Raw genomic sequence first — 27,310 nt, forward strand, 5'->3', positions numbered from 1 at the left:
AGTTAGCAGGGCATAGATAGTCTCGATGTGAATGATGATAAGTAAGGCTATAGGTGAGTCTGTTTTCTTGACCATAACAGTGCTGGGTGGAATATGAAGTTCCTTCTGTTTGAGTTTGGAAAGTTGGGAGAGAGCAAGTGTGTGTGTCTGTACATGTACGTGTGTGCCTGTGCATACATATCTATGGGAGAGTGTAAGTATGTAAACAAACAAGGTGAGTATAATAAAAAGGAATAAAAAGGAATGCCTGTGTTTCTGCTACTTCACTTACGAACTAAAATGCTATATTCACACTATGGAATGTTGAACAACTTTTGTGTTTATAATTTTAGGAGGATAGACATTTCCCCCAGTACATTCAGAAAACATGGTTTGGCTCATGACGAAATGAAAAGTCCCCGGGAACCTGGCTACAAGGTGAACTGTTGCTTTGATCAGTAATTCCAACAAAATGAGTGCGTTGGGCATGAACTTGTCAGAAATGTGTTTGTTTAAATTACTCTCTACTTAAGTTTGTGTTTTTCTTTTAAGGATGGGCATAATTCTAAAAATGAACTACAAAGGGTTAATTTTTATTAAATGTATCAACAACCTTTGTGAAGTGGTTAGAATATGGTAAATGACCCCAAAGTCTATTGAGGTGAGCTTGAGAAAAAAAAGAGAGGAGTTTTGGAACAAGTGCCCATGATGAGAGAAGAAACTTTTTGTGATATTTTTCTGCTTGTAAGTATTATCAAATCAACTATATACATGCGCTATTTCCAACCATGATTTCAAAAAGACATGCATGTCAGAGGAGAGTGAAATTTTCATAACTTAACTGAATAGACTGTTTTAAGCAGCTAGTCCAGATTTTTTTCCTAACATTGTGCCATATCTATCATCTGTTGGTTACTGTTACTTTAAAGCTAAACATTGCTTTGATAGCCCAGCTACATGTGTAATGATGTGCACGTAAACACTGTTATTAAGAGATTAAAGCTTGTGTGCAGTCTGTTACTAGAAGTACTAGATTTGGGTTCTTAAAAATCTTAGTATTTGTTGACCATCAGTTCCCACCTAGGGACCCTATAGAGATTAGATTGAAATTTAATCCCTATGGAGATGACTCTTCCAATGTTGCTGAAACTGTTTCTAAAAATAGTAATTTTCAAGTTTTCCAAATAGGTTTGTCTTGTTGGTTGAATGTGATGAGAGGCACTCTTGCACAATCTGTCTTCTCTCCCACTCCCCCTTTTCTCCAAGTACCCACCAGCTTGGCACTAACCATGTGAAACACAAGACTTTCAAACATCAGGAGAGATGTCATCCTCTCCGCCCCACAAAGCCTATTCATTAGAGGTGCTGTGTGTACTAAGGGAACTGCAGCTGTACTTCTCTCTTTTTTGGTCTTTGGAGGGTGCAGGGGCCCCATTCCCTCCTCAGAAGAAAAGCATGCAGTAAAATAAACCAAGTTACCACCTACCATTCTTGTTAATTAAAACTTCATTATTTCAACAAAAAGCTTAGTTGTGTAAGTAAATGTTAATACAAAGTGAACTGCTCATCCCTTCCTCTTTTTAGAGAGGTTTTTGTTGTTGTTGTTGTTGTTTGTTTGTGTTTTGGTTGCACCACACAGCTTGTGTGGTCTTAGTTCCCTGAGCAGGGATTGAACCCACACCCTCTGCAGTGAAAGCACAGTCTTAACCACTGGTCTACCAGAGAAGTCCCTAGGGAGGTTTTGCTTCCACGAGACAAATCTTAGTGTATAATATGCCTGAAAACCCCTTGCTCCTCTGCTTTCACTGAGTTTCTCAAGAGCTGTTGAAAGCCCTTTGCCTGATAGTTTAGGGTAGAGGGCAGCTGTTGTTGCTGGGCTCACTCTGTCTGTGCGCCACATACTGTGATAGGTTACACTTGTAGAAAGTTAGTGAGAAAATGTTTTCTCATTTTTCTTTTTAAAATAAACTTTGACTTGGTATTGCCAACTTTATGAATTCTTTATTATGGTTTTTGATATGCCTTCTCTAGAGAAATCTGTTGATATAACTAACATTTTGGAAGGCTGTGTAAGTCTTCCATTGTCTATTATTGGACTCAGTGAGAGGTAATTCCAAATGGAGGATAGGTCCAGGGTAGCTGCCACAGTGGAGGTAGGGGAGAGGTGACAGCATTTCTACTCCTGCTGGTGACTAAGCCTAAGCCAGCCTAACTAACACCTTCCAGGGTTAATTTTGGCCTTCTCAGCTTTTCAGCTAGCCAAAGTCATTACTGGACCACAGAGGGAAATAGCAAAGCAAGGGAGGTGTGTGTGTGTGTGTGTGTGTGTGTGTAGCATATGCAGAAGGTTATCATCATTATTCTAGAGAATTGGTTTGGGCTCTCTAGGGATTCTCATGAAGTGACTTTGGTGGAACATCCTGTATCCCTCCCGAGTTGGGCGAGGTGCCTCACATTCCCAGTGCTTCCTCTGTACCACTCCATTGGAATAGAAACCACAGTTTGTGGGGTGGTTGAGTTTGTAGTCCTGAATCCCAAAAACCTTAATTTTGATTTCTCTTGGCAGGCTGAGGGAAAGTACAAAGATGATCCTGTTGATCTCCGCCTTGATATTGAACGTCGTAAAAAACATAAAGAGAGAGATCTTAAACGAGGTAAATCAAGAGAATCAGTGGATTCCCGAGACTCAAGCCACTCAAGGGAGCGATCAGCTGAGAAAACAGAGAAAACTCATAAAGGATCAAAGAAGCAGAAGTATGTAAACCCTTGTTTGTTGCCTCATTCAGTCTCCTGAGTGGACTCCTTTGTCTGCCCCTCATTAGGCCCTACGGCAGACCCTGCACACTGGAGAACAATTAGGAACTATTTTGTGTAGTTTTCTTTTAACTGTCAATTAAAGTCCCTAGATTGAAAATAGAACTTTTGAATGAAATAGACATAATCCTTGTCCAAAGGAGGCCTCCTGGGAGATAGGCAGTTGATTTGGCTATAGGGACAGGGTGGAGAATCATGGGAATTTCTTTTGCTTTTGTTTTGGACATGTTCTTTGACATGTCCTTTCTCATCACAAATCGTCTTGCGAAGGTTATGTTTTAAAGTGGCTCAAAGTTGTATTCAAGTAAAAACTGTCTGGTCAGAGAAACAGGGCAGAACTAGATAGGACAAGCTTGTTGATCTTAAATGCCTTTTAAACTAGTTTCACAGGCACTTCAAGAGAGGTGTTCCAAATATTCTTTAAACAAAGGTAGCATTGTTGAACTTCATAAGGCAGCATTTATGCCAAGGTCTTGTTTCTATTTACATTTTTGAACGTTCCATGACTTTTCAGTCATGCGCGTTAAAGGTTGCAGAATTGAAACCCCACGCCTTCCTGTGGGAAGCAGCACTACTTCTGTGTTCCTGAACTTCAGCTAGCAAGCACTTTTATATCCATTTTCTGATAACAATCCTTTGAAATAAGCGAGACAATTAGTAGACTATCCCTTTTGCCTCTTTGAAAGATAGAGAAGTAAGCTCATGTCTTCTCTTTCACTTTGTCTATCCTTGCGCTCAGTTAACATACGCATTATGAGCCCTAACAGCTTTCAGGGGTATCACAGATAGAGGATCTGATAATCCTCAACAGGAAATGGAAGCTGGGATACAGTAGTCTTCTCTGGTGGAAAGGGAGTAGGACCCTTCAAGCCTTTCAGTCCTGGACTTGGATCCCTGATCCTGATTTGTTTCCCTGGGACATATGCCACTGCCTCTGACTTGTTTGTAACCTTAATCAAGTCTCCTGCAACTCTAGTATTTTGTGATTGGGGCAAGAAGAAAAATGATAATCATGCCACTGTTTTCACTGTATACAAAAACTCTTTCTCATATGATTGAAGAATGGCTCACCAAGATCACACAACTAATAAAAGGCAGTGTTGGGACTCAAATCAGGATTTTTGGAGTCTTATTTTTGAAAATCTCTTGAAATAGTGCTGATTTCTAGGAGTCAGACATTTGAGTTATAAGAATTCTATGAGAATAACTTAGTGGGATAATTTAGTAGGATTCAAATATTTGTCTTTGATCTTCTCAAATGTTTGGGGGTTGGGGTGGCTGTGGGGGTGGGGGGTTAGCAAGGTGCTTTTCATAATGGAGGAGGGTAATGATAGGTTACTAACACTTGGCTGGCTTTTCCCTGTAAGTCCTGTACTCCTGGTGGCTGGTACCCTCCTCCACTGCCACATGGCAGGGCTGGCCCCAACCTCTAGTACGTATATAGTGACTCACTGTATTACTCTGTCTAATTTGCCCCTGCTCTGTAATTTCCTCCAGATGAAGAGATGGATGGGAAATAACTCTGGGAAGAATTCCGCCAGATCCTAGGCTTAATGACCTAAACCTGTTGGAGTGCAGTGGAAAGTGGGAAGGGTTTGTGGAGTATTGGTATAATTAGTGCTAGATTTGAATCCAAATCTGCCTAGTTCTGTCACCTGAACCTCCTGTCTCTAAGATGGGGAAAATAGTACTGAAATCATAATTGCCATTTACTGTATGCGTGCTGTGTCAATGTAGAGTGTTTAAGCACGTTGTTTTTTCGATCTTTAGAGCAGCCTCCCAAGACAGGTCATAGTCTTCTATGAGAAATAAAACTAACATAAAGTTGAAACAGATGGTAATGTATAAAGCCTCTCCTAGCACCAGATACTCTCTGGCTTTCATGACAGTGTTTGTCTCCTTTTGTTTTTCCAGTTCATGCACATGTATTAGAATGAGCTACCAGAGGCCATGCATGGACGTTTTGTCCCTCCTCCTGTATGTGTGTGTCCCATGTTTATCACAGGCTCAGACATAGATATGTCAGTGAACATGACTGAGAGAACTGGGAGGAAGCTCCCCAGTTCCCTGGGTGGGTATGTTGAGGGTGAGTTGGTTTTTCTGGTTACTTGTCTTCAGTGTTCTCATCACAGACACACTCTTGATTGCCCTGTGCTCCTTACTTATGAGCCCCCAGACAAGGACTGTACCCTAGAGGCCTCTTGTGTTTTCATAGGAAGCACCGGAGAGCACGAGACCGGTCCAGGTCGTCATCATCTTCCTCCCAGTCATCCCACTCCTACAAAGCAGAAGAGTACACTGAAGAGACAGAAGAGAGAGAGGAGAGTACCACGGGCTTTGACAAATCAAGGCTGGGGACCAAAGACTTCGTGGGTCCAAGTGAGAGAGGAGGCAGAGCTCGAGGGACCTTTGTAAGACTCTGCCCCCTCCCTTTAAGCCCTTTCTCCTGCTAATTCTAATTATGTGCTGATCAGAACATTTATTTTGTTGCCCTTGATACAGGTGATTAGGTCAGTAGACCCTAGAATCTGTGGTTTCCCATTCCCCAGGCTTTCCATTTTTTGAATTTTTTTTTTCCCCTGTTCATAATCACTTAGCCAGAAAGCCTCTTAGGGCTTCTGGTCTGAAATTCCTCACTTGTTGTAACTCCTGCTGTATGTAGGGAGGCCCTTATGGCATTGTCCCCGGTCTGGGCTATAGACTTGAGATAAACAGAAAGGGAATAGCTAAAAACCAGTTAACCAGCATACTGACTGGAGGACAGCAGGAAAGTATTTGAATAGAAGACAAGGAGTTGTTTTTCTCCATTCCTTACATGGACCCTTTGTTCCTTTCCCCGTTTATTGCCATAGCAGTTTCGAGCCAGAGGAAGAGGCTGGGGCAGAGGCAGCTATTCTGGTAACAACAACAACAGCAGCAACAACGATTTTCAGAAGAGAAGCCGGGAGGAGGAATGGGACCCCGAGTACACACCCAAAAGCAAGAAATATTACTTGGTATGTGTCGGGATAACCAGGAAGGGCGAGGGGGCCTTTGACATACACAGTAGCTGATAGTGAGGCTTTGATTGATTTTTTTTCCCAGAACTGCATGCAGGTATGGCACTGGTTACGTGTGTACTTGTGGGCTAGTATAGTTCTGGCAAGATGACTGTTCTCTAGAGAGGCAGTCCTGACCTTGAAAGTGTTATCTAAGATATTTATGGATTCCAGGATAAGTACGAAAGGTTGCTCTTGCCTTTTTGTCTGTGAAATCATTTTACTGCTCACCCACCCTAAGCCTCCAGCCTTTACAAGGGATAGAACCATTACCTTCCCCAGAGGTGGCAGTTCCACCTTGTCACGCCCCTGCACGATATGGATAAGAAGGACAGTTCTCTTTTTGAGGGAGGGCACCTGTCTCCAGAATGAAACACCACTGGAGCTGGGCTCTTCTAGGCCGAATTACTTGGCCAGTGAGAGAGCTCTATTGCCTTGCTGTGTTAACAGCAGGCTCAGGTCCAAGTAGATGTGACTGAGTGTTGTAATAACGAAGGTAATCTTGCTGCTGAGTCTGATTACCCATGAGGACTGGCCTGGAAGTAGGAAGCAGGTTGCTGTGTAAATCACTGTGCATAGCCAACTTCGCTTTTCTGGGGCTGCTAGAAGCTACTCTGAGAGGACTCTTGAACCTATATCTAGGAAAATGTTGGCTGGACTGGGCCCGGGATAGGTACTGGAGTGGGGCTGTTTAGAGGAAGGATAAAAGGCCGTACCTTCTCTGTCCCTGAAGGAGCATTGCCAACCTGATTAATTTAGGCTAGTGAAGAAGCAGCTGGTCCTTTAGCTGAACTAACCCCTCAGAAGCCTCAGGTACTACTAGTGTGCATGGAGGGTTCAGACTCTTTGAAGTCATGGGGCTGATGAGGTAACAGTGACTTTTCAAAATCCTGTCTCATTCATTCATTCATTCATTGGTTCCCTCCTTCTTTCTCATGAGATCATCAGAGCGGGGATTGAGTTATAGGTTTTGTTTTTTCCCTACTCTGCCGCACTGCCTTCTTGCATAAAACTGAGAAAGGAGAAAAGATACAAGACAGGAGGCTGGGTTCTGGCTCTGCCTTTGCCAGTACTGGTCTGAGACTGTGAGCCATCTGCCCTTGGTCTCACTGCCTGTTGTTGGCTGAGGGGAGGCTTGGGGAGAGCTGGATAAATAAGACTCCCAGCTGTGTGTGTGTTCTGTGTTGCTTCCTCTCTTAGCTTACAGACAACTCAGATCAGAAATAGTTTCATGTTTGGGGGGGGTTGGCTTACACCCCCCACCCCCTCTTTGAGAGAGTGTGTTCTAAATAATATGGAGTTACTTAAAGTTCCCCTGGCTGTTTTCTCATCTGCATAGTGGAGGGTTGATAATGATAGGGTAGGGTAGCTGTGAGGATTAAATGAGATAATGTAGGAAAAGGTCTTTGAAGATTTTATCATCATCATCATTACAATGCCTACATGGCTGCCTTAGAATTCAAGGAACCGAACTGAATATTCTCTTAGATCTGAATCAGTAGCGTTTTTCGAGTGGGGACAGGGAGGAGGACAGGACAGAGTTTCGTTTGGGAAAGTCACATTTGGGTAGGTGCAGAGGAGAGGCTGCTCTTGTTTACCCTGGCATTGATGACAGTTTTCCTTTTCTTTTAAGCATGATGACCGTGAAGGCGAAGGCAGTGAGAAGTGGGTGAGCCGGGGCCGGGGCCGAGGAGCCTTCCCTCGCGGTCGAGGCCGGTTCATGTTCCGGAAATCCAGCACCAGCCCCAAGTGGGCCCACGACAAGTTCAGTGGGGAGGAAGGGGAGATTGAAGACGATGAGAGTGGGACAGAGAACCGAGAAGAGAAGGACAATTTACAGCCGACAACTGAGTAGTGGCCACTCTTGCTGGGAGCCCCTGCCCGAGGGAGAGAGGCGCCGGGAAGACGGCTGGTGAGGAGCTAAACAGAGGAGCCTCGAGAAGATTCTGAAAATCCCACCCATACCCCCCACCAGCCATGCAAAATATCCTACAACTGCCGAAGAGCATCCTGGCGTCCCACCAGACAGAGGCAGCTGGCCTGGGGTCAGGCCCAGCTCTTGAGCAGAACACACCATGTTGGGCTTTAGCTATGTGTTTCTCGTTTATTGTTGGTGTGTGGGGTGGGGGCTGGGGTAGGGAGGGCAGAGCGATATAACTTGGATTTTGGTTTGTTCCCTGTTAGAAACCAACAGTTTTATTCTTCATTTCATTACATTTGGAGCTGAGGACTAATTTGATTTTCAGTCTCTTTATCCTTATTTTAAAAGCCCCCTCTTTTTTTTTTTTTTAGGCATATATAGTAACATTAGCAGAAAGATTTAATTTGGGCAACTTTTGATTCTTAAGAGAAAACAAAGCATGTGAATAAATATTGATGTGTTCACCTCAGTTTGGGACCAAACTGCGTGGGTCTTTGTTAAACTTGGTTTTGTATGTCGAGGAGGAGTTCAAGGCCTTTCTGACCACCTTGTGTTCCCCTTTCTGCGCAGCCATGTATCATGTGGTGTTGCTCCTAACCACACCCCATGTGCGCACCTCCCCTCCCCCCAATATTTTCTGATTTCTTGTGGGCTGGGCTTCCCCTTCTCCACCAGCAGCTCCAGTATCCCAAACTTTCTAGTCCTGCTGATCCTCTCAGCAACAGGGGTGGAAACTGGATGGCAGTTTCTGGTCTGTTTTCTAAGAAACTTCTGACTTCTATTATCTTTACAAATATAAGATGAGAAAATAATTTTTTCAATATTTTTTATTAATCTTTTTATAAAATGAAAAGAAACTCCTATGATCGATTAAGGAAGGTGGTTATGGCTGGGTGGTTTGTGGGGGTTTTTTGTTTTGTGTTTTTTTCTTTTTCCTTTTTTTTTTTTAAACCTTAAGCTTTAAGTTGAAACATTCTCCGATGTCTGGGGGGAAAACATCCTCTTAAAATGGGTCCTTGTGCTTGCCTTCTGGGGAGGCGGTCCTGAGCAGGTGAATCACATGGCATTTATGCATATGTTATATGCGGACTGCACCCACCTTCCCCCCAGCCTTTGCCTCCTGGGTTGTTGATGCTACTTTCCCCTTACTTTGCTACATTTCTATAGTTAAGTTGGTTTTACTTGAATGATTCATGTTTAGGGGGGGGAAAAATGAAAATACCCTTAAAATTTGTTTCAACTCCTCCTGCAAATAAAAAAAATAAATGAAGTGGCAGATGTAAATGGCTCTGGTCATTGTCACCCTGAATGGGTGTGGGTGGGTGTGGTGGAGGGCAGGTGGTAGATGCCCCCCATAGCAGCCTCAGGGAACCAGAAAGATGAAATGTCTGGGGGGCTGGGCCCAGACTGTTGCAGCCCCATCGCCTCCAACTGCACACAAGATGGTTCTGGGAGGAGCCTCAGCTAATCTGTGTTGAGTAATAACTCCTCATTCCCATTCCAGTGATTTTGCTTCATATCCTGTTCCTTAGACACCCTAGGAGAACCAGATTTTTCCACTCTAGTGTCATTGTAAGCAAGGACTTTGGCTTCCAAAGCAGTGGGGCAGGGGTCAAGGGGTGTGGATGACAGGCTTGGCCTTCTGTGTGTTCACCACTAAGCAGGAAGATGATCTAAAAGCTAGCCCGGCCCACCTGGGACTGGCACTAACCTTTGCCAGCTCTGGCCTTGGCTGTAGGAAAGCACGAGTCTTGAAAGCTCCCAAAGTTGCCTTCCTGTCTTCCCCTGAGGAGAATCCCGAGGTGTTTCCTGAAACCAAGCTAGGCCCCAGTGGCCTGAAGAAAGGGTTTTTAAGCTCTTCCTCCTTGAAGGGACTACAGGGATGAATACACCTTCCAGGGAAAGCAGCAATAACTTTGTGCACACTGAGCAACCACCCACTCCACCCATCCAGGACCCGACTAAGAGCGGTTGCTGCCTGCTGGGGGCCCCACCCTGGTATGCTGTCTCAACTCCCATGCAGCTAAGAATCAGGAGAGGGTAAGCCAGGGACGGCTGTGTGCCAGTGGCGAGTGGGAGACTCGGCCAAGGCTGGGATACGGAGGGGAGGTAGCTGGGCAGATAGCTTGTCGGGCAGCAGTGACCCCAGCACTGGCCAGAGGTCCTGGAGTCCTCACCCATAGTTGGGGCCGAGCCTGCCGATCCGGGCCGCCCCCTCCTACACCCACTCCCTGCACCAGAGCCCAACCTATGGGCTTGCGTCTCCGCCTCCTTGGCTTCACAATCTCGCGGCTAGTCCCACCCTACCTGGCCCCAGTACTCGGCTGCTAACGCTACCGCACCATCCACCCTGTTCGGCTCCGGAAGGAGCCCTGGAAGCCATGGGTATGTGCAGAGGGTTTGGGGTGGCTCTTCTGCCTGGAAATAGCATTAAAAGCCTACACCACTACTCCGCTCTCCCGCTGTCCACACTGGGTCCGGGACTCGCGCCAGGGCCAGTCAGCCCCTACTGGGCTCTTGTGAACCGTGTGCCCGCGCCATCCTCCTCCCGCAGAGGTGCTGGTCCTGGCCGGATATCGTGCGCAGAAGGAGGACGAGCTGAGCCTGGCGCCTGGTGACGTGATCCGGCAGGTGTGCAAGACGCACGCACGGGGCTGGATGCGTGGAGAGCTGGGGGGCCGTTGTGGCCTCTTCCCGGAGTCCCTGGTGCAGGTGAGGTAGAGCCGAGCCGGAGGTCAGGCGGCGGTTCTCTGCGCGCTCCCCAGGGAGCTGAGAGCCCCTCTCTCGGTGCGCTCTTTCGCAGGAGATCCCGGAGACCCTCCGCTCCTCTGGGGAGGCGGCGCCGAGACCGCGCTGTGCGCGCCGCCGAGGTGAGCGCTGGGGCACGTGGACGCGCGCGCGCGCGCGCGCTCGAAGCCTCAGCACCCAGGCTGTCCCCAACTTGCCTCGAAGGGCGAGGCTCTGGGCGGGGCTGCGAGGCCACGGCGCGACCCGTGATTGGTTCTCGAGTACAATGCTCCGCCCTGGGGTGGGGCCTGGACCAACGAAGGGTGCGAGCGCGTCCTGCCCCTCCCCCAGCTCCGCGGACTGGAGCGTGAGACTCAAGCTGCTTCACTCTCGACCGACACCAGGTCGCTCAGTCAAATTTCTGGGCCCCCGAAGATGGTGCAAAGCAAACTTCAACTACACCCCGGAGCAGGCGGACGAGCTGCAGTTGCAAGCTGGGGAGATTGTGGAAGTGATAAAGGAGGTGAGGGGATGAGGTGATGAGAGGGGTTTGAGGGGAGACAATGGAATCTCTGAGTGAGGAGACATGGGGGCTGTGAGGTTGTGGGTGATGAAATTGATGAGGGGCACAGAAATGGGAAAGTGAGGGAGCAAGGGAGGAGAGGGGTCATCAGGCAGAATCGGGGTGAATCAGGGTTTAAGATTGCTAGGGAGACCATTGGGGCAGAACCAGATGCCCCTGCGTCCTCCCCCCTTCCCAGATTGAGGACGGCTGGTGGCTGGGGAAGAAGAACGGGCAGCTGGGAGCCTTCCCATCCAACTTTGTGGAGTTGCTGGACAGTGGGCCCCCAAGTGAGACCTGGACCCTGTGACCCCGTGAACCCCTGTGACCAGACTACAGTCTTCAGTGACCTGCCCCAGTGGCCTGAACCTGTGATCTGCACATCTTGCCCTATGACCCCTTTGACCTCTCCCATGACCTCAACTGCATTAGCACCCTCCCTAACCTCACTATCCCCCACCAGGCCTTGGCAATCCAGACATCCCTTCAGTCATCCTTGGCCCCCAGCGGCCTCCCAAGGTAAAGTGGGTGGAGTGGGCAAAGAGTTGTTGGTGAGTTCCTCTTAGGGGGCTGGAGGCTCAGCTTGGTCCTTGCCCTGCCCCCACTAGCTGAGCAGCCTGACCTATGACAGCCCTCCAGACTACCTGCAGACAGGTGAGCACCCCGCCAAAGGGCCCCTCAAAATCCTCTTCCCCAAACCCCTGTGACTTGCGGGAGGGGGTGCCCAGGTAGGCTGATGGAGGAGGGAGCCTATGACTTGTTTGGGGAGGGTATTTGGCTTCAGTGAACTGAACTCCCCTCAGTCTCCTACCCCGAGACCTACAGGGTCCTGTTTGACTACCATCCTGAGGCCCCAGACGAGTTGGCGCTTCGGAGGGGCGATGAGGTGAAAGTGCTGAGGAAGGTGTGCAAGGCACAGGGAGGGCACGGGGACGGGGGATGTTGAGAGGGTGGGCTTAGGGAGGGGAGGAGCTTGGGGGTCTGGCTCATTTCCCCACGACCTCTTGCTCTCCCAGGTCACAGAGGATAAGGGCTGGTGGGAAGGAGAGTCTCAAGGCAGAAGAGGACTTTTCCCAGATAACTTTGTGCTCCCACCTCCCCCAGTGAGTACGGAGCCAGGCACCCTGGTGGCAAGGGGCAGGCCACTCTGGACAAAGTTGAGGGTGGTGGCACTCGCTGGACACAGCTGGAGGGCCACCCACAAGCGAGGGTGGACCTAGAAGTGTGAGGGCTCCTCTTCCGATTCTGACACTTTTTTCTGCGTAGATCAAGAAGCTGGTCCCACGGAAAGTGGTATCTCAGGAATCAGGTGGGTGCCCGGGAAGCCTGGGACTGGGGAGTGATCTCTGGGAGGCCCACCAGTCCAGGTGCTCACAGACATCCATAGCTTCCCAGTGGTCCAGTGCACACCCTCAGGAGGTACCCTCATGGGTTAAAGGCCTGGTAGGAATGTGTGGTGGGTCAGTGTTAGGACTGTGTCACTTCGTGTGTGTTACTACCTTCCTCTTCCTCTGTCCTGAGCATGTGGCTATCATTCTCATCAAGGACCGTGTTTACGTTTGTTTCATTTTGTGAGGAAATGTATGGATCGGTATATCTGGGTCTTTGAGACTTTGTGTTCAGGTATCTATCAAGTGAGTCAGAGAATAGCTATGTTTATGTGTCAGTGTATCTGTGGGATGTGTCTTTATGTTTTAATGTAATGCACACAATCCAAAAATATACGTAACGTATGTGTTTTAAAACTTAACAACGAACACCCCTGGTCGGTTACCCAAACCCAAGAACTAGAATTGCCGGTGGTTTGTGTATTCCTCTTTCCCTTCTGCTCCTCTCCCCACATCAGAGGTAACCAGTAACCACTATCCTGAATTTTTAGTAATTCCCTGGAGTTTTTAGGTGTTTTCACTTATGTTATGTGCCTAAACAAGGTATCATTTAATATAGTTTTGTTTTGAGTTGTATAAAAATGGTATCATACGTTTATGGTTTTCTTGTTTCTAGTCAATATTATGTTTCTAAAACTCACATCCATGTTGTGTGTAGATGCAGTTTATTTATTTTTCTTTTCTTTTTAAATATTTATCTGGCTGCTCCAGGTCTTTGTGAGGCACTCGGGATCTTCAGTCTTCACTGTGGCATGCAGGTTCTTTTAGATCCCGCGTGCGAACTCTTAGTTGCGGCAGGTGGGATCCAGTTCCCTGACCAAGGATCGAACCTCGGCCCCCTGCTTTGGGAGCACGGAGTCTTAGCCACTAGGGAAGTCCCTGTAATTCATTTGTTTTTCCGTGTTGTTTACTATTCCTTGCAGGAATTACCGCAGTTTGTGTATCTGGTCTATTCCTGGTTGGACGTTTTCACTGTTTTTAGTTTTCACTCTTATAAACGGTGCTGCCATAAACACTGGCTCCCAGTGTGCAGGCATAATGTTTCTCTACATATGGAGTGGTGCTCCTAGATAGCAGGGTATGTGAATAGTCAACTTTTATGAGGTAAAGTCACATTGGTTTCCAAAGGACTTGTACACTTCACTCCACCCCTGGTGTATGAGAGCATACTGATCCAAACCCTCTTAAACGGTTGCTATTATCAGATTTCATTATTTTTGTGAATCTGGCACAAAACAGCATCTCATTGTGGACTTCATTTGTATTTCCCTGGTTAGTGATAGCTGTTGAGTTCTTTATATATTCTGATTATGGGATGTACATGTTATAGATAGTTTCAGTTTATGGCTTTTCTTTTTTTTTTAATGAATAGGAGTTGTAAATTAAAAAAGCTTTTTTGAAGTAAGGTGATTTACAATATTATATTAGTTTCCGGTATACAACATAGTGATTCAAAATTTTTACCTCTTTTACTCCATTTAAAGTTATTGTAAAATATTGGCTATATTTTACAATAATAATAAATCCTTGAAGTGAAAGTCGCTCAGTCGTGTCCGACTCTTTGCGACCCCATGCACTATACAGTTCGTGGAATTCTCTAGGCCAAAATACTGGAGTGGGTAGCCTTTTCCTTCTCCAGGGGATCTTCCCAACCCAGGGACCGAACCCACGTCTCCCACATTGCAGGTAGATTCTTTACCAGCTGAGCCACGAGGGGAGCCCAAGAATATTGGAGTGTGCAGCCTATCCCTTCTCCAGCGGATTTTCTGGACCCAAGAATCGAACTGGGGTCTCCTGCATTGCAGGTGGATTCTTTACCAACTGAGCTTTCAGGGAAGCCCAATAAATCCTTACAGCTATTCAATAATAAATCCTTATAGCTTATTTATCTATATATCATTTTTAAAAGTTAGATTCCTCATATGATCTAATTTTTAGTTTTAATTTAATTTTATGGTCAATCATATGAATGACATATGGTATTTGTCTTTCTCTGTCTTCACTTAGCACGACAATCTCTAGGTCCATCCATGTCGCTGCAAATAGCATTATTTTGTTCTTCTTTATGGCCGAGTAATATTCCATTGTGTATATATACCACATCTTCTTATCCATTCCTCTGTAAATGGACATTTAGGTTGCTAGGAGTAATTTCAATGCACATATATCAATCTTATCTTTAATGATTAGTAGGTGTTTTTCTTGTTTAAGAAATCCCTTCATGCCTGAAGTTCAGAAAGACAGTCATTTATATTTTCTTTAAAACTTGTAAAGGGTTGCTTTTCATTGTTAAGTGCTTTTATCTATGTAGCATTGATTTTAGTGAGTGATCCAATTATACGTTTTTCCATATAGACTATCACTTGTTCTGGCACTATATATTATTTCTGCATGTGAGTTTTATTGTGTTTTTTTGAAAATTAGATATCCCATTTATTCCTGGGCTGTAGAAATATGTTGAATCTGTAAATCCTCAATACTTTTCTATGAAGACAGTCAATTTGATCTGTGAGTAATGACAGTTTGGCTCTATTCATTTCTTACAACCTTTTAGATTTCATTTTCTTATTTTACTTTAGTGGCTAGGATTGTGATACAGTATTGAATAGAAATAGTAATACTGAATATCATTACTATGTTTCTGATTTTAAATGAAATGCTTCAAACTGTTTCCCTTTCACAATGATATTTGATGCTTAGATCTTTTGTAAGTGTGTTTTTGTCTGATTAAGGAAGATCCTATTTCTTTTACTTGGAATTTTTATCAAAAGTGGGTATCAAATTCTCCATTGTTTATGTGAATGATTTGAAATGATTAAATGGGTTTTCTTCTTTAATTTGTCGATGTAAAGATATTTGTAGGATTTTCTAATACTAAATCACCCTTATATTCCAGGGATGAATTCATATTGGTCATGGTTTATTTTTTTTTATATGCTATTGGGATACCGTCTCAGTTTTTTTTTCCCCCTTCAGATTTTTGCATTTATTTTTACTGTCTTCATCTGATTATCAATACTATACTGGCCCCTGAATGAGTTCAAGAATATACTTTTTTAAACCAATTATTTGTTTATTTTTGGCTGCACTGGGTCTTCATTGCAGCACATGGGCCCTTTGTTGCTGTGTGTGGGTTTTCTCTAGTTGTGGCGAGCAAGGGTTACTCTCCAGATGTGGTGTACGGGCTTCTCATTGCAGTGGCTTTTCTTGCTGCAGAGCTCAGGCTCAGTAGCTGTGGCACACGGGTCTAGTTGTCCCACAGCATGTGGGATCTTCCCAGGCCAGGACTTGAACCCATGTCCCCTGCATCAGCAGGCAGATTCTTAATCCCTGGACCACAAAGGAAATCCCAAGGAATATACTTTTTTTTTTTTCCTTATCTTTAAATATCTATCAGATCTTACATAAGATGGGAATCGTCTTTCTCTGAAAGCTGATAAAATTTGCTTGTAGATTCATCTGGTCCTGTTCTCTTCTGTTATGAGAAAATTTTAAACTACTTCAGTTTTTTTATAGTTATAAGCAAGTCTGGCTTCTGGCTAAAATTCTTTTTTTCTTCCCTTCCCCACTTTCTGGCTTAAAGGAACAGAAATAGCTCACATTTTCAGAAGTTGGAAACCCACAATCAGGATGTTGACATGGTCGTGTTCTCTGTGAAGGGTCTGGGGGAAGAATCTTTCCTTGCTTCTTCTTAGCTTCCGGCGGTCTGTGGCTTGTAGATGCACTGCTCTGTTCTCTGTCTCGGTCTTCATAAGGTCTTCTGCCCTGTGTGTCTCTGTCCAAATTTCCCTCTGCTAATAAGGATACCAGTCACTGGGTTAGGGTCCACCCTAACCTAGTATGACCTCCTCATAACTTTCTTACATCTACAAAGACCCCTTTACAACTGTTCTTTAGAGGACTTTGCTTTGGATCTCAGAGGGAGAAGAAACTTCACACCTTAGGAGATGTACACAAGAAGCCTTCTGTTTCCTGCTTCCTGGGTAACCATGGTTGACCAAAAATCTCGTGAAAGTTCTTGAGTCGGTTCTAGTGAGTTATATGTTCAAATTATCCATTTAATCAATATTTTCTAATCATTTATATGATGTTTTTCATAATATTCTTATAATCTTTTTAATCTCATCTGTATCTGTAGTTACATCTTTTCTTCATTTCTAATAGTGTTTATTTTTTCCTCTCTCTTTTCTTATTCAATCTCTTGTTAGTATATTCTTATTCAGTCTCCTGTTACTATATTCTTATTCAGTCTCCTGTTACAATATTCAAATACTTTAAAAAAAAATTCTAACCATTTTTAAGTGTACAGTAGTGTTAACTATATGCACAGTGTTTTGCAAAAGATCTCTAGAAATTACTTTGTTTTTTAACTCAGTTTGCGATTCTTTTTGTTTGGTGATATATTGACGAGTTTAGACTATATTAATCATAATTATTTTAAAACATTTTTCAATGATTCTTTTATTTTTTTCATGTTTCATTTTTTTCATTTTTCTGAAATTTGCACTTTATATTTATTATTTTAGTGATTGCTCTTGAAATTTACCAGATGTATTTAACTTTACAAGTCTGAATTCAAAGTCTTAACCTTTCTCCTGAACAAAACCTCCAACTATTGTTTTTTAATTATTTCTCCTTTCAATTCTGTAAGTGTTTTGTTTTATATATATTTGAGGATTTGTTTTTAGGCACATATACATTTGTAATTATTATCTCTTCCTGATGTATTCACCTGCTTATCATTATAACTCTCCCTCTTTGTCTTCAGTAATTTTTCTTGTCTCAAAGCTTGTTCTGTCTGATATTAACATTTTGGTACTATTATGGTTACTATTCGTGTGATATATCTTTCTCCAATCTTTTATTGTCAACCTGTTTGTGTCTTTAAATCTGTTGTCCACAGTATGTAGTTGGATCTTGTTTTTTTAATTCAGTCTGACATTCTCTGCCTTTAAATTGGGGTGTTTAGGTCAGGAGTTAGCAAATTGTGGTTTATGGGCCAAATCTAGCCTGTCATCTTTTGGGGGGCACATGGGTGAACAGCTTTACTAAGATAAACTCACGTACAGTTCACTCCTTCGAGTGTGCAATTCAGTGGTGTTTGGTATGGTCATAGTTGTGCAACATCACCCACTGTACTTTAAAAGTTACATATATATTTGGCTGTGTCGGGCCTTGGTGTGGGATGCAGGATCTTCGATCTTTGTTACGGCATGTGGACCTTTAGTTGCACCCACAGCTCTTAATTGTGGCATGTGGGATCTCCTTCCATGACCAGGGATCAAACCCAGGCTGCCTGCATTGGGTGTGCAGAGTCTTAACCCTTGGACCACAGGGGAGGTTCCACCGGCTATACTGTTTAGCCATTATCCCATCAGTTTCCCCATTCTCCCCTCCCCATCCCAAGACAACCACTAATCTTTGTCTTGATAGATCTGCCTCCATTTCATATACATGATATCATATCATATATGGTCTTTCTAATGGGCTTCTTTCACCTAGAATAATATTTTCAAGTTTCATCCATTTTGTAGTATGTATGTAGTTCATTCCTTTTTATTGCCTAATAATTCTTTTTTAAAAATTATTTATTTTTTTGGCTTCCCAAGGTCTTAGTTGTGGCACACAGGATATTTTAGTTGCAGCATGTGGGATCTAGTTCCCTGATCAAGGATCAAACCTGGGCCCCTGTACTGGCAGATGGATTCTCATCCACTGTGCCACCAGGGAAGTCCGGGCTATGAACTTTTGTGTACAATATTTTCTGTGGATATGCTTCCATTTCTCTTGGGTATATACCAGTGAAAGAAATTCTTCCAGGGGAAGATCCCCTGGAGAAGGGAATGGCAACCTACTCCAGTATTCTTGCCTGGAGAATTCCATGGACAGAGGAGCCTGGTCAGCTACAGTCCATGGAGTCACACAGAGTTGGACACAACTGAGCAACTAACACACACACACACACACACACACGATCTATTTTTAACTTTGAGAAGAACTGGCAGGCTGTTTTCCAAAGTGACTACCATTTTATATTCCCGCTAGTAGTGTATGAGGGCTCCAGTTTCTCCACATTCATACCAATACTTGTTATTATCTGTCTTTTGATTGTAACTATCCTAGTGGATGTGAAATGCTATTTCATTGTGGTCTTGCTTTGCATTTCTCTGAAAGCTAATGATGTGGAGTATCTTTTCCTGTTTATTGGCTACATGTATACCTTCTTTTGAAGAAATGGTCCTTTGCCCAATTTTTAGTTGGGTTGGCTTTTTACTATTGAATTGTGGGAGTTCTTTATATTTTCTAGGTAAAAGTCCCTGATGATGTATGATTTGCAAGTATTTCCCCCCATTCTTTGGGTTGGCTTTTCACTTTCTTGATGGTGTTCTTTGATGCACAAAAGTTTAAAATTTTTTTGAAGTCACACTACCCATTTTTTCTTTGGTTGCTGCGCTTTGGGTGTCATAGCAGTGAAACCAATGCCAAATCCGAAGTTGCACACCGTATTGATTGAGTGCTCTTCAACCATGGCAGTGAAGCTGCTGACCTTTCTCTGTCCCACCCTGTAGAACGGCCGCATGGACCAAGGCAGCAGGGACTGGGGGAAGGAAGGGAGCAGGCAAGAACACCATGAGGCACAAATACTTCTCAGATTATTTTACACCTTTGGTCAGTATCCCAGTGCTGAAATGGTGGTTTATCACTTTTAATCCAGCTTTATAGTTGCTGTGTGGGGAGAGGGTTTATCTACCATCTACCTCACTCAGCCATAGTCAAACCCTGCTTCTGTTACCCATTCCTTTTAACACTGCTTTCAAATTTTCACTCCTTGTCTCATTCTACTTCTGGTTTACTAATTCTCTCTCTAGCTTTTATCTAGGTTTAATCTGCTGTTTAACCTATACATTGCATTTTATTTCACAAATACTAACTCATTCCTTTTAACATCGTTTTCAAATCTTCACTCCTTGTCTCATTCTACTTCTAGTTACTAATTCTCTCTCTAGTTTTTATCTAGGTTTGATCCGCTGTTGAACCTATACACTGCATTTTATTTCACAAATGCTATTTTTCATCTCTAGTAGTTCAGAACTCTTTTTTTCTCTCCCCCAAAAATCTGCTTGTTTATGCCTAATGGTCCTTTTCTTGCATGCTTGCCCTTTATTTCTTCAGATATATTATGCATGACTGCGCTGTGTTCCCTTCCTGACACTTCCAGTATCTGCTCTGTGTTGCGTCTGCTGACTCCTGCTCTCAGTGGTCTGCCATCTCGTGTGTTTTAGGATCTTTGTATACGATCCCAATCTGTGGGAGTCTGGCATGTAGGGAAAAAACTTGCAGAGAGGACTTGCTTTTACTCCTGCCAGTAGCCAGAGGGCACCAACCAGCAGCGACTACTGCAGTCCTCCAGAAGAAGGTGGTGCTAGGTTCTCGCTGCTCTGTGGCTACCGGGCTGTGGGCCTATGATGAGCCAAGGGAGCAATACCCGGGCCACCTGCTCCTCACAGTTCCCAGGCTCTGTAGCCACAAAGTAGGCCTGCTCTCTCACTTCCTTTCTGGCCCCAGTTCCTCCCTTTCTTGTGGATTTCTCCTACCTCTCTTATGTCCAGTGGTGCCTTAAAATTGTATCCAAAAGCAGGATATAATTGCTGTCTAGTGGGAGGGTCCCACAGAACACCTAACCGGCCACACTACAAGAAGCTGGAGTTGGTTAACATTTCCTGAGCATTTGACTGTATGCCAGCCACTAAGCACCTCACAGGTTGTCACTCAGACCTCACAGAACCCTACCAGATGGGTATTCTTGTTATCCATGTTTTATGGGTGAGGACACAGGGCACAGAAAGGTTAAGTTACCGGCCAGGTTCCCACCCATCTGGCAAGTAATAGAGCAGGAATTCCAAGCCTGCTGTCTGGCTGTAGGAGCCATGCTCTCGCCCACTGCGACCCATTATTGGGGGATTCTGTTTGTATCTGGGTGTGATACCATGTGTGTAAGTCAGCTTCAGCATGCATGCATGTGCCCGGGTGGCTGTTTCTGTAGATGTGGAGGTGAATGTCACTTGTGCGACTGCCTTCAGATGCTGACTTCTCCGTGTGGCCTTCCCTGATCGCCCTATTTAAAATTATACACGCCCCCCCTACTTATTCTTCCTCAGTACAACTAATAAATCTCTGGCATGCGTGCTAAGTTGCTTCAGTTGTGTCCAACTCTTTGCAGCCTTATGGGCTATAGCCCACCAGGCTCCTCTGTCCATGGGCTTCTCCAAGCAAGGATACTGGAGCCCTCCTCCAGGGGATCTTTCAGACCCAGGGATCAAACCTGCGTTTCTTTCATCTGCATTGGCAGGTGGGTTCTTTACCATTAATGCCTCCTGGGAAGCCCAATAACTATCTAACGCACTACATAGTTTATTTTTTTTTAAATATTGATTTGTTTGGCTGTATCTGGTCTTAGTTGCGGGATGTGAGATCTTCCTTTTGTCATGTGAGATCTTTCGTTGCAGCACACGGGCTCCAGAGCGCAGGCTCAGTAGTTGTGGCACGCGGGCTTAGTTGCTCCGCAGCATGTGGGATCTTAGTTCCTCGACCAGGGATCGAACCTGTGTCCCCTGCATTGCAAGGGGGATTCTTAAGCACTGGACCACCAGGGAAGTCCCCACAGTTTACTGCTTTTGTTTGTGTCGGTTTCTCCAGTAGAACGCGGGCCCTCTCTGGCTGCTGTGGGGCAAGCACACCGTAGGCAGGGTGGGTGCAGCCCGTGCCCAGGTTGGAGGCTGCTGCAGTAGTTCTCGTGAAGATGGTGTGACTTGATCTAGAGAGCATAGTCATGGAGGTGAGGCTGTGTGGCTGGATTCAGGGTGTGTTTAGAACAGACAGGACTTACTGATGGTTTGTGCGTGCGGCAAAAAGGAATAAAGGTGTCAAGGGGCACGCCTCACTTTGTCATCTGAGTGAGTGGGCGAGTGGGTGAGATGGGGAACACTGGGAAAGGGCCAGATTCCAAGGGCAAGGAGGTTGAGAAGCCAGAGGTTAGCTCTGCTAAGTGTGTGATGCTAAGTGGAAATACTGCGAGGCCGATCGGGTATGAGTTTGGAGTCCAGGGAAGAGGAAGGGACTAGAGCTGAAAATCTGGCAGTTGTTGGCTTATTGATGATAATTAGACTCATAAGACTGGATGAAGTCTCCTAGGGAGTAGACATGATATAGAAGACAGAGGAGGGAGTGTGGACTGGAAGCGGAGTGGCTGTTGCCGTGTCCAGGAAGCAGAAGAGTCTGAACCAGCCGTGGGCACTAAGCTGAGTACAAGTTGTAGAAAAGCATGGATTAAAAATCGGTGGTATTTGGAGCTGTCTCCCCACAAAGCCTCCCTGACAACTCTTTGGGGTGTTCCTGGGTGGTCAGTGTCCCCAGAGCTCCCAGCAGCCGGTCAAATATGATTCATCTCCTGTTACTAGTCCCTGCACAGCACAGGACAGGGTCAGTGACTCTTAGATGAAAGCAATGAGTGAGTGAACAAATGTCCCTCTCCCCTCCTAGCTCCTATTAAGGAACCCAAAAAGATGGTGCCCAAAACAGTCGTCCCTACAGCCAAGAAGCTGGTGACAGCTCCCACTGAGCCCAGCAAAACCAAGTAAGGAGCGGGGTATGGGGGAAGGAGGATACAAAAGAAATACTGCTCCCTGCCCCCAGCCCCGGGTCTGATGGGGATGTGTTTCAGGCCATCTTGGACACCCAGCGAAGACAGTCAGAAGCGCCCCTCTCGAAACCCCAGTAAGTCTCACTGCCTCCCTGAAGTGGGGTGAGCCCTGGGGTGGTTGTGCTAAGGGGACAGAGATGGGGAGCGGCTTGGGGTCTAAGTAGGCCTGGATTCCTGAGAGTCTGCTCTCACAGGCTCCAACAGCAGTTTCCAGCCTGGCAGAAAGCGATCTAAGATGCAGGCTTCCCAGCAACGCCCTGCAGCCAGTCAGGTGAGAGGCACGAGACCTGGGAGAGCAGGGATCCTAGACCTGGGAGAACGGGGATCCTAGATGGAGGCTGGTTCCCAGGGGTGTGGCCTGTGAGGGTGAAGGATCCCAGGCTGAGGGGAACCAGACTCAGACCATCAAGGTACCCATCCCTTGGCTGAGTCTGCACCCCCATCACTACAGGATGAAAAGCAGAGCCGCCTTACAAAGGGCCCTCGTGTGAATAAAACCCCAGTTCTGAACAAGACCTCCAGCCCAGAGAAGACACCAGTTCTGGATAGGGCCCCCAAACCAGAGAAGACCCCACCTCCAGATAAGACCCCTAGTCCAGAGAAGACTCTGTCTCCAGATAAGTCCCCTAACCCAGAGAAGACCCCACCTTCAGAAAAGATCCTCACTCCAGAGGAAACCCTAACTCCAGAGAAGGTCCCTACCCTAGAGGAGACCCCAACCCTGGAGGACAAGGCCCCCAGTCCAGACAGGGTCCTTTCTGTGCATGAGGCCCAGGTCCCAGAAGTCCTACTTGAAGAAGAGGCCGCTGGTCCAAAGGCCGCTCCGGGGGACGAGGCCCCCACCCTAGGCAAGGTCTTGACCCCGGAGCCTGTGGGAGCCAACACTCAGTCCCATGACTTCTCTCCGGAGGAAGACGCCCCGCCAAACGCCAGGTCTCTTGAGGCCAGTGAGGCTCAATCCCAAGAGGAGGTGCACATGCCAGAGGAGCCCCTCCTCGGCATGGTGAAACAGCCCCTGGAGAGGAGGGCCAGCTCCCCTCTCCAGTCCGAGTCCAACCCCAAGTCAGGGTCCGCGCCTGCCCTTGAGAAGGCCCACCCTCAGGAAGAGGCGACGACCCTCCTGGAGGAGGCACCAGCAAAGGCTGAGGCTGCCCCCAAAGAGGAGGAGTCTCCCAAAGAAGGGGTGCCCTCCAAAGAGGTAACCCCTGCTCAGAAGAATGCGGAGTCCCAAACGCCCCCCACCCTGCGCTCCTCGGCCCCGCCAAATCTCACAGACCGCAGAAGTGACGGAGACGACATGTTGAGGATAAAGGACCAGGTGGAGGCTTTAAGGAAGTCGCTGGAGCAGATGGGGGTGCAGCTGGAGTAAGTGGGGAGAGGTGCGGGGAGGCGAGGGGTGCGGGCTCTAGGCTTGCCCGGCCCACCCCTTCCCCTGGGTCTCCCATGTCCGCAGAAAGAAGCTAACTGACATCTGGGAGGAGCTGAAGAGCGAGAAGGAGAAGCGCCTACTGCTGGAGGTGGGTGGGGTGCGGGTCCCAGGCGGGGCGGGGCGGGGGTGGGCGGCTGGCCCTCCCCTGACGCCCTCTCTCCACTAGGTTCAGATGAAGCAGAGGGACCGGGGCTCCATTCACGCGCAGACGCAGACGCACTGAGGGTGGGCCCGGGAGGGACTGCGGCGGGACCTGGAGCGAAGTCAGGCTCTGGCCACCCACGTCCTTGCACACGTCTTCGGAAAACGCCGGAAAGTAAACTCAGCAGAGTACGCGCGCCACGCCTCCCTGGTCCGTGCGGGGCGGGGCCTGCGCGGGGGGGGGGGGGGGGGGGCGGGCGCTCGCGCTCGCGTTCTCTGCCGTCCGCATTCCTGGCAGTAGCTCGCGGGCACATCTGGCCAACATGTGGCTCCCATTACCGTTCCCAAGGCCTGCGCACGGCTATTTTTATCCACCGGATGGCCGGGGGAGGGTGTCTCCTACGGACGCCAGCTCCCCCCAACGCTGGAGAAATGGCAGGCAGTAGGGGCCCTGGAGGGTTCGGGGATCTGCCCGCGGGCCGGGTTCCGGAATCCAGCTGTGCGCCAGGGGAGGGGCCGGGCCGGCCTGCTCTCCAGCCCAGACCCCTCCCAATTGGTCTCACTGCCCTTTCAGAGGGACTCATAGGAATGCAGTGACGGACACGCACTCCACGGTCCAGCTCAGGCACACTTGGTTACACTGGGGGTAATAGCGCCTTAGCGTCAAGGTCAGGGTCCCGAGGCCTTGTATGCATGTGTGTGTGTAGAGACAGGGGCGACCTGTACCCAGGCGTTTCCCGGTAAGGAATGCAGTTTAAGGAATGCGGTTGATTTGTGTGCGTGTGTCTGTGGGTGCAGCAGGCGTGTGTTTTTGCCATGTGTGAACTGAATGCAAGCATGTGTGCCGAGGTGTGAGTTGCATGGAAGGAGGTGGGCAGCCTGGTAGAGGGATCTCAACCCTAGGGCCCCCGACATGGCAAGAGCCTGGGGGTTATTAGAAGCAAAGGTAACAGAGGGAGACTAAGTCACTGAGAATGCAGCTTTCATTGGTCACGTCACCTCTTAACCGTCCCCCAGAGAAGGGATGAGGACCCAGCGTCCTACCCTACCCCCAGGGCGTTCTGGCTGGACAAGGGAAGGGTGTGTCCCAGAGGGCCAGAATCCGGGCCCGATAGCACCAGGGGAGCCGTGGGGGCGGGCCCTCCATAGCACCGTGGGCAGGGGCAGTCCAAAGGTCCTGGGGCAGCTCCGAGCCCCTACGCATGTCCTGGATGCTGAGCATCTTGCAGCGCGAGTGGGGCCGGTCAGTAATAGTGCATGCGGCCCAGGGTGCCCGTGCCCGTGGGGCTGGGCCCCAGCGTGCCAGTGCCCAGCAGGTCCGGCTGTCCGGTGCGCCAGATCTCTCGAAGAATCCGTTCCCGTTCCTCCAGCCGCTGTGCCCGCTCCAGCTCCTCCGCGGAAGTGAAGACATTGACGCTCAGGGGCCCGTCGGGCTCCGTGGACAGCTCGGGGCCCGGCAGCGTGTCGTCGGGGCCCAGCCGCGTCACCGTGTCCTCCTCGTCGTCGTCCTCCTCCTCGTCATCCTCGGCCTCCAGGGTGCTGCTGCGGAGGTCCCGGCGCGGGGCGGGGCCGCGGGGCCGCGGGCGGGGTGCACAGGAGATGCTGATGACTAGCAGGCACAGGGTGAGGAGCAGCCCAAAGCAGACGCCCAGCACGAAGTAGAGGCCAAAGCTCTCAGGGTTAGCTGGGGGTCAGAGGGCAGAAGTCATGGAGGGGGCCTGATGCGCGGGGGTCATTCCATCTCGAAAAGACTCCAGGTTCTAAGTTGGGGGGGGGCAAAGACAGCACCCCCTATTTGAAGGACCTTAGTAGCCGCCATTGGGCAGTCGGGGGAGTGAGGATGGCGGTGGGTGGGAGTAAGTAACTGGCTAAGCGCGGGGAGCGGGGGTGGGGGGGTGGGTGGGGGTAGGGTATAGTCAGTGGCGGGAAGGGTGGGGTGGAGGGGGGCCTGATGGGGCGGGGAGGGGTCCGTGTCTCGGGGTGTGCCCTCACCGCGGATGTGCGCGTAGGCCGCCAGGCTGTTGCTGAGCAACTCCATGTCCCTTCGAGGGGCATCCATGCTTCTCTGGGGGCGCAGCTCCCCTGTCAGCCTGCGAGGTCAGTAAGGTCAGATCCTTCGCCCTCTCTAGAGCCGACCGTGTCCCCGCTTCCTCCTCGGGGCAGCTCCGCTCCCTGGAAGGGCAGCCCCAGCCAGGTTCCACCCAGGAGAGAGCGGCTTCCTAACTTCCTTGCAGACTTGGGCCCTGGCTGGGGGTGGGGGTGGGGGGGTTGTCCTTCCTCGGGCGCGGGCGCCCCAACAACCTAAGGGACCGGGGAGTGAGCCGCAGGAGGCTCCGCCTCCTAGTGGGGTCCCCAAAAGAAGCCTGCTTTTGCCGTCCGAGAAGCGCGATGGAGGAGGGAGACGCGGGCGCCTTCCCACTCCCTGGGCGGGCTCCGGGAAGGGAAGCCGCCTCCCTCTTCCATCCCGCCCGCCCCGTGGGGATCCCCCGGCCCGGAGGCCGGGGCTCACTCACCGTCAACGCCCCGCTTCCCTGCTGCCCGGCCCCGGCGCGTCCAGCGGCCGCAGACACCCGGGGCCCGGCCGCTCCCGCCCCGTCCGGTCCCGGCCGCCCGCCCGCCTGTCCTCCCGGCTCGGCTCCCAGGCCGCAGCAGCGCGGGCCGGACTCGGGCTGATGGATCGGCCGGCGGAAAGTTTCCTCCGAGGAAAGAGGAGGGACGGGACGGGGCGGGGCGGGGCGGGGCGGGGGAGGCGGGGAGGAAAAGGGCCGGGAGAGGAAGGGGAGAGGAGGGTGAAGTGAGGGGGGCGGCCTGAGGGGCCGTCTGCTCCCCCACAGGAAACCGCTGGGGAGGCGGGTTGCAGGGACCCGCCCCCAGGCTGCTAATAACAATAATGAGGATGGGGTTCTGCCGAGGTGCCAGGCAATGGGCTAAATCCTTTACAATATTTTTTTTTCATTTAATCCTAACCCTATAACGTGGGGACCATTATCCTGGATAAGTCAGATGAGTCATGGAGAGACTAAATAGCTTTACCCCCATGGTCAGGATTTGAACCCACAGTTCTCTGACCCCGGGCTCTTAACCCCTTCCCTAAACCTTGCTCTTCCTCCCCGGAGGCCCCCTCACCCAGGGGAGACTGCCCCTTTCCCCAGTTCAGATGCCAGACCTCTCCCAGAGGCTCTGCCACAATGTCCAGGGCCCGGGCTCTCCACCCCTCTTCTCAGAGCCCCCTCCACGAGTGTGTCCAGCTGGCCCAGCTCTGGTCGTGCAGGATTAATGAATGTTGGACTATGGCATCAAGCCAGACCCAGGCCAGCCTTGCAGAGCCCAGCCCAGGGCTTCTGCTGGCCCCTGTGCCCTTCTGCCACCAGAGCACAGGGCAGAGGTGTGTTTGGCTCTGGGCTAAACCTGCTGGTGCATGTGCATGCATTTCCACCCAGGCTCGGGGCTCGTGCCTGCAACATGTGTGTGATCAGCATGCGGCCAGGTCTTCTTCCTGCCCAGACTCCCAGGCCCCCCCTTTCAGGCCCCCCTTCCTGTGCTGGGCCTGGGGTGAGGGGGAGGCCTTCTTGGCAGGAGCCTTAGAGAGGAGGAGGGAAGGAAGGGGGGAG

At 48.6% G+C, this 27,310-nt stretch overlaps 3 protein-coding genes across 22 annotated transcripts in view; 2 read left to right on the forward strand and 1 right to left on the reverse strand.

Annotated features, from left to right (window-relative positions):
* The window catches only part of THRAP3 (thyroid hormone receptor associated protein 3), a 72,207-nt gene extending 63,171 nt beyond the window's left edge, over positions 1–9,036 (forward strand). For 5 of the 13 annotated variants that reach the window (XM_086379614.1, XM_086379606.1, XM_086379629.1 and 2 more), the window contains 5 exons: positions 333–417; positions 2,546–2,733; positions 5,009–5,204; positions 5,646–5,789; positions 7,465–9,036. In XM_086379614.1, the coding sequence (XP_086235740.1) occupies positions 333–417; positions 2,546–2,733; positions 5,009–5,204; positions 5,646–5,789; positions 7,465–7,686 (835 nt within the window). In that variant the 3' untranslated portion in view covers positions 7,687–9,036. Of the gene's footprint in view, positions 1–332; positions 418–531; positions 689–2,545; positions 2,734–5,008; positions 5,205–5,645; positions 5,790–7,464 lie in introns of those variants that run through there. The other 8 variants (XM_086379648.1, XM_086379641.1, XM_086379654.1 and 5 more) reach the window with 2 other exon arrangements.
* A 616-nt stretch (positions 9,037–9,652) lies between these two features.
* MNMIP1 (manchette microtubule inner protein 1) lies at positions 9,653–23,896 on the forward strand. Of its 7 annotated transcripts, none has more exons than XM_086379688.1 (17): positions 9,653–9,792; positions 10,307–10,464; positions 10,556–10,622; positions 10,884–11,002; positions 11,241–11,331; positions 11,505–11,560; positions 11,650–11,695; positions 11,845–11,945; positions 12,058–12,144; positions 12,308–12,350; positions 20,651–20,779; positions 21,970–22,063; positions 22,151–22,203; positions 22,324–22,400; positions 22,581–23,494; positions 23,583–23,646; positions 23,725–23,896. In XM_086379688.1, the coding sequence occupies exons 2-17, from the start codon at positions 10,411–10,413 to the stop codon at positions 23,779–23,781; spliced, it is 2,052 nt and encodes a 683-aa protein (XP_086235814.1). In that variant the 5' UTR covers positions 9,653–9,792; positions 10,307–10,410; the 3' UTR covers positions 23,782–23,896. The 7 variants fall into 7 exon arrangements, with proteins under 7 accessions (XP_086235814.1, XP_086235808.1, XP_086235825.1 ...); XM_086379682.1 differs by lacking the exon at positions 9,653–9,792 and adding an exon at positions 10,068–10,137; XM_086379699.1 differs by lacking the exons at positions 9,653–9,792; positions 20,651–20,779 and adding an exon at positions 10,068–10,137.
* Positions 23,897–24,664: 768 nt separating this feature from the next.
* Positions 24,665–26,406, reverse strand: EVA1B (eva-1 homolog B). Of its 2 annotated transcripts, XM_086379803.1 has the most exons (3): positions 26,213–26,406; positions 25,692–25,789; positions 24,665–25,383 (listed from the first exon to the last, which is right to left on the reverse strand). In XM_086379803.1, the coding sequence occupies exons 2-3, from the start codon at positions 25,756–25,758 to the stop codon at positions 24,944–24,946; spliced, it is 507 nt and encodes a 168-aa protein (XP_086235929.1). In that variant the 5' UTR covers positions 25,759–25,789; positions 26,213–26,406; the 3' UTR covers positions 24,665–24,943. The 2 variants fall into 2 exon arrangements, with proteins under 2 accessions (XP_086235929.1, XP_086235931.1); XM_086379805.1 differs by lacking the exon at positions 26,213–26,406 and having other exon boundaries at positions 25,692–26,153.
* Between the last annotated feature and the right edge of the window lie 904 nt (positions 26,407–27,310).

The sequence above is a fragment of the Bos grunniens genome, chromosome 3 (assembly GCF_055505025.1).
Source record: "Bos grunniens cultivar Pamir isolate PY7600 chromosome 3, Bosgru_T2T1.0, whole genome shotgun sequence".
Taxonomy (NCBI): Eukaryota; Metazoa; Chordata; class Mammalia; order Artiodactyla; family Bovidae; genus Bos; species Bos grunniens.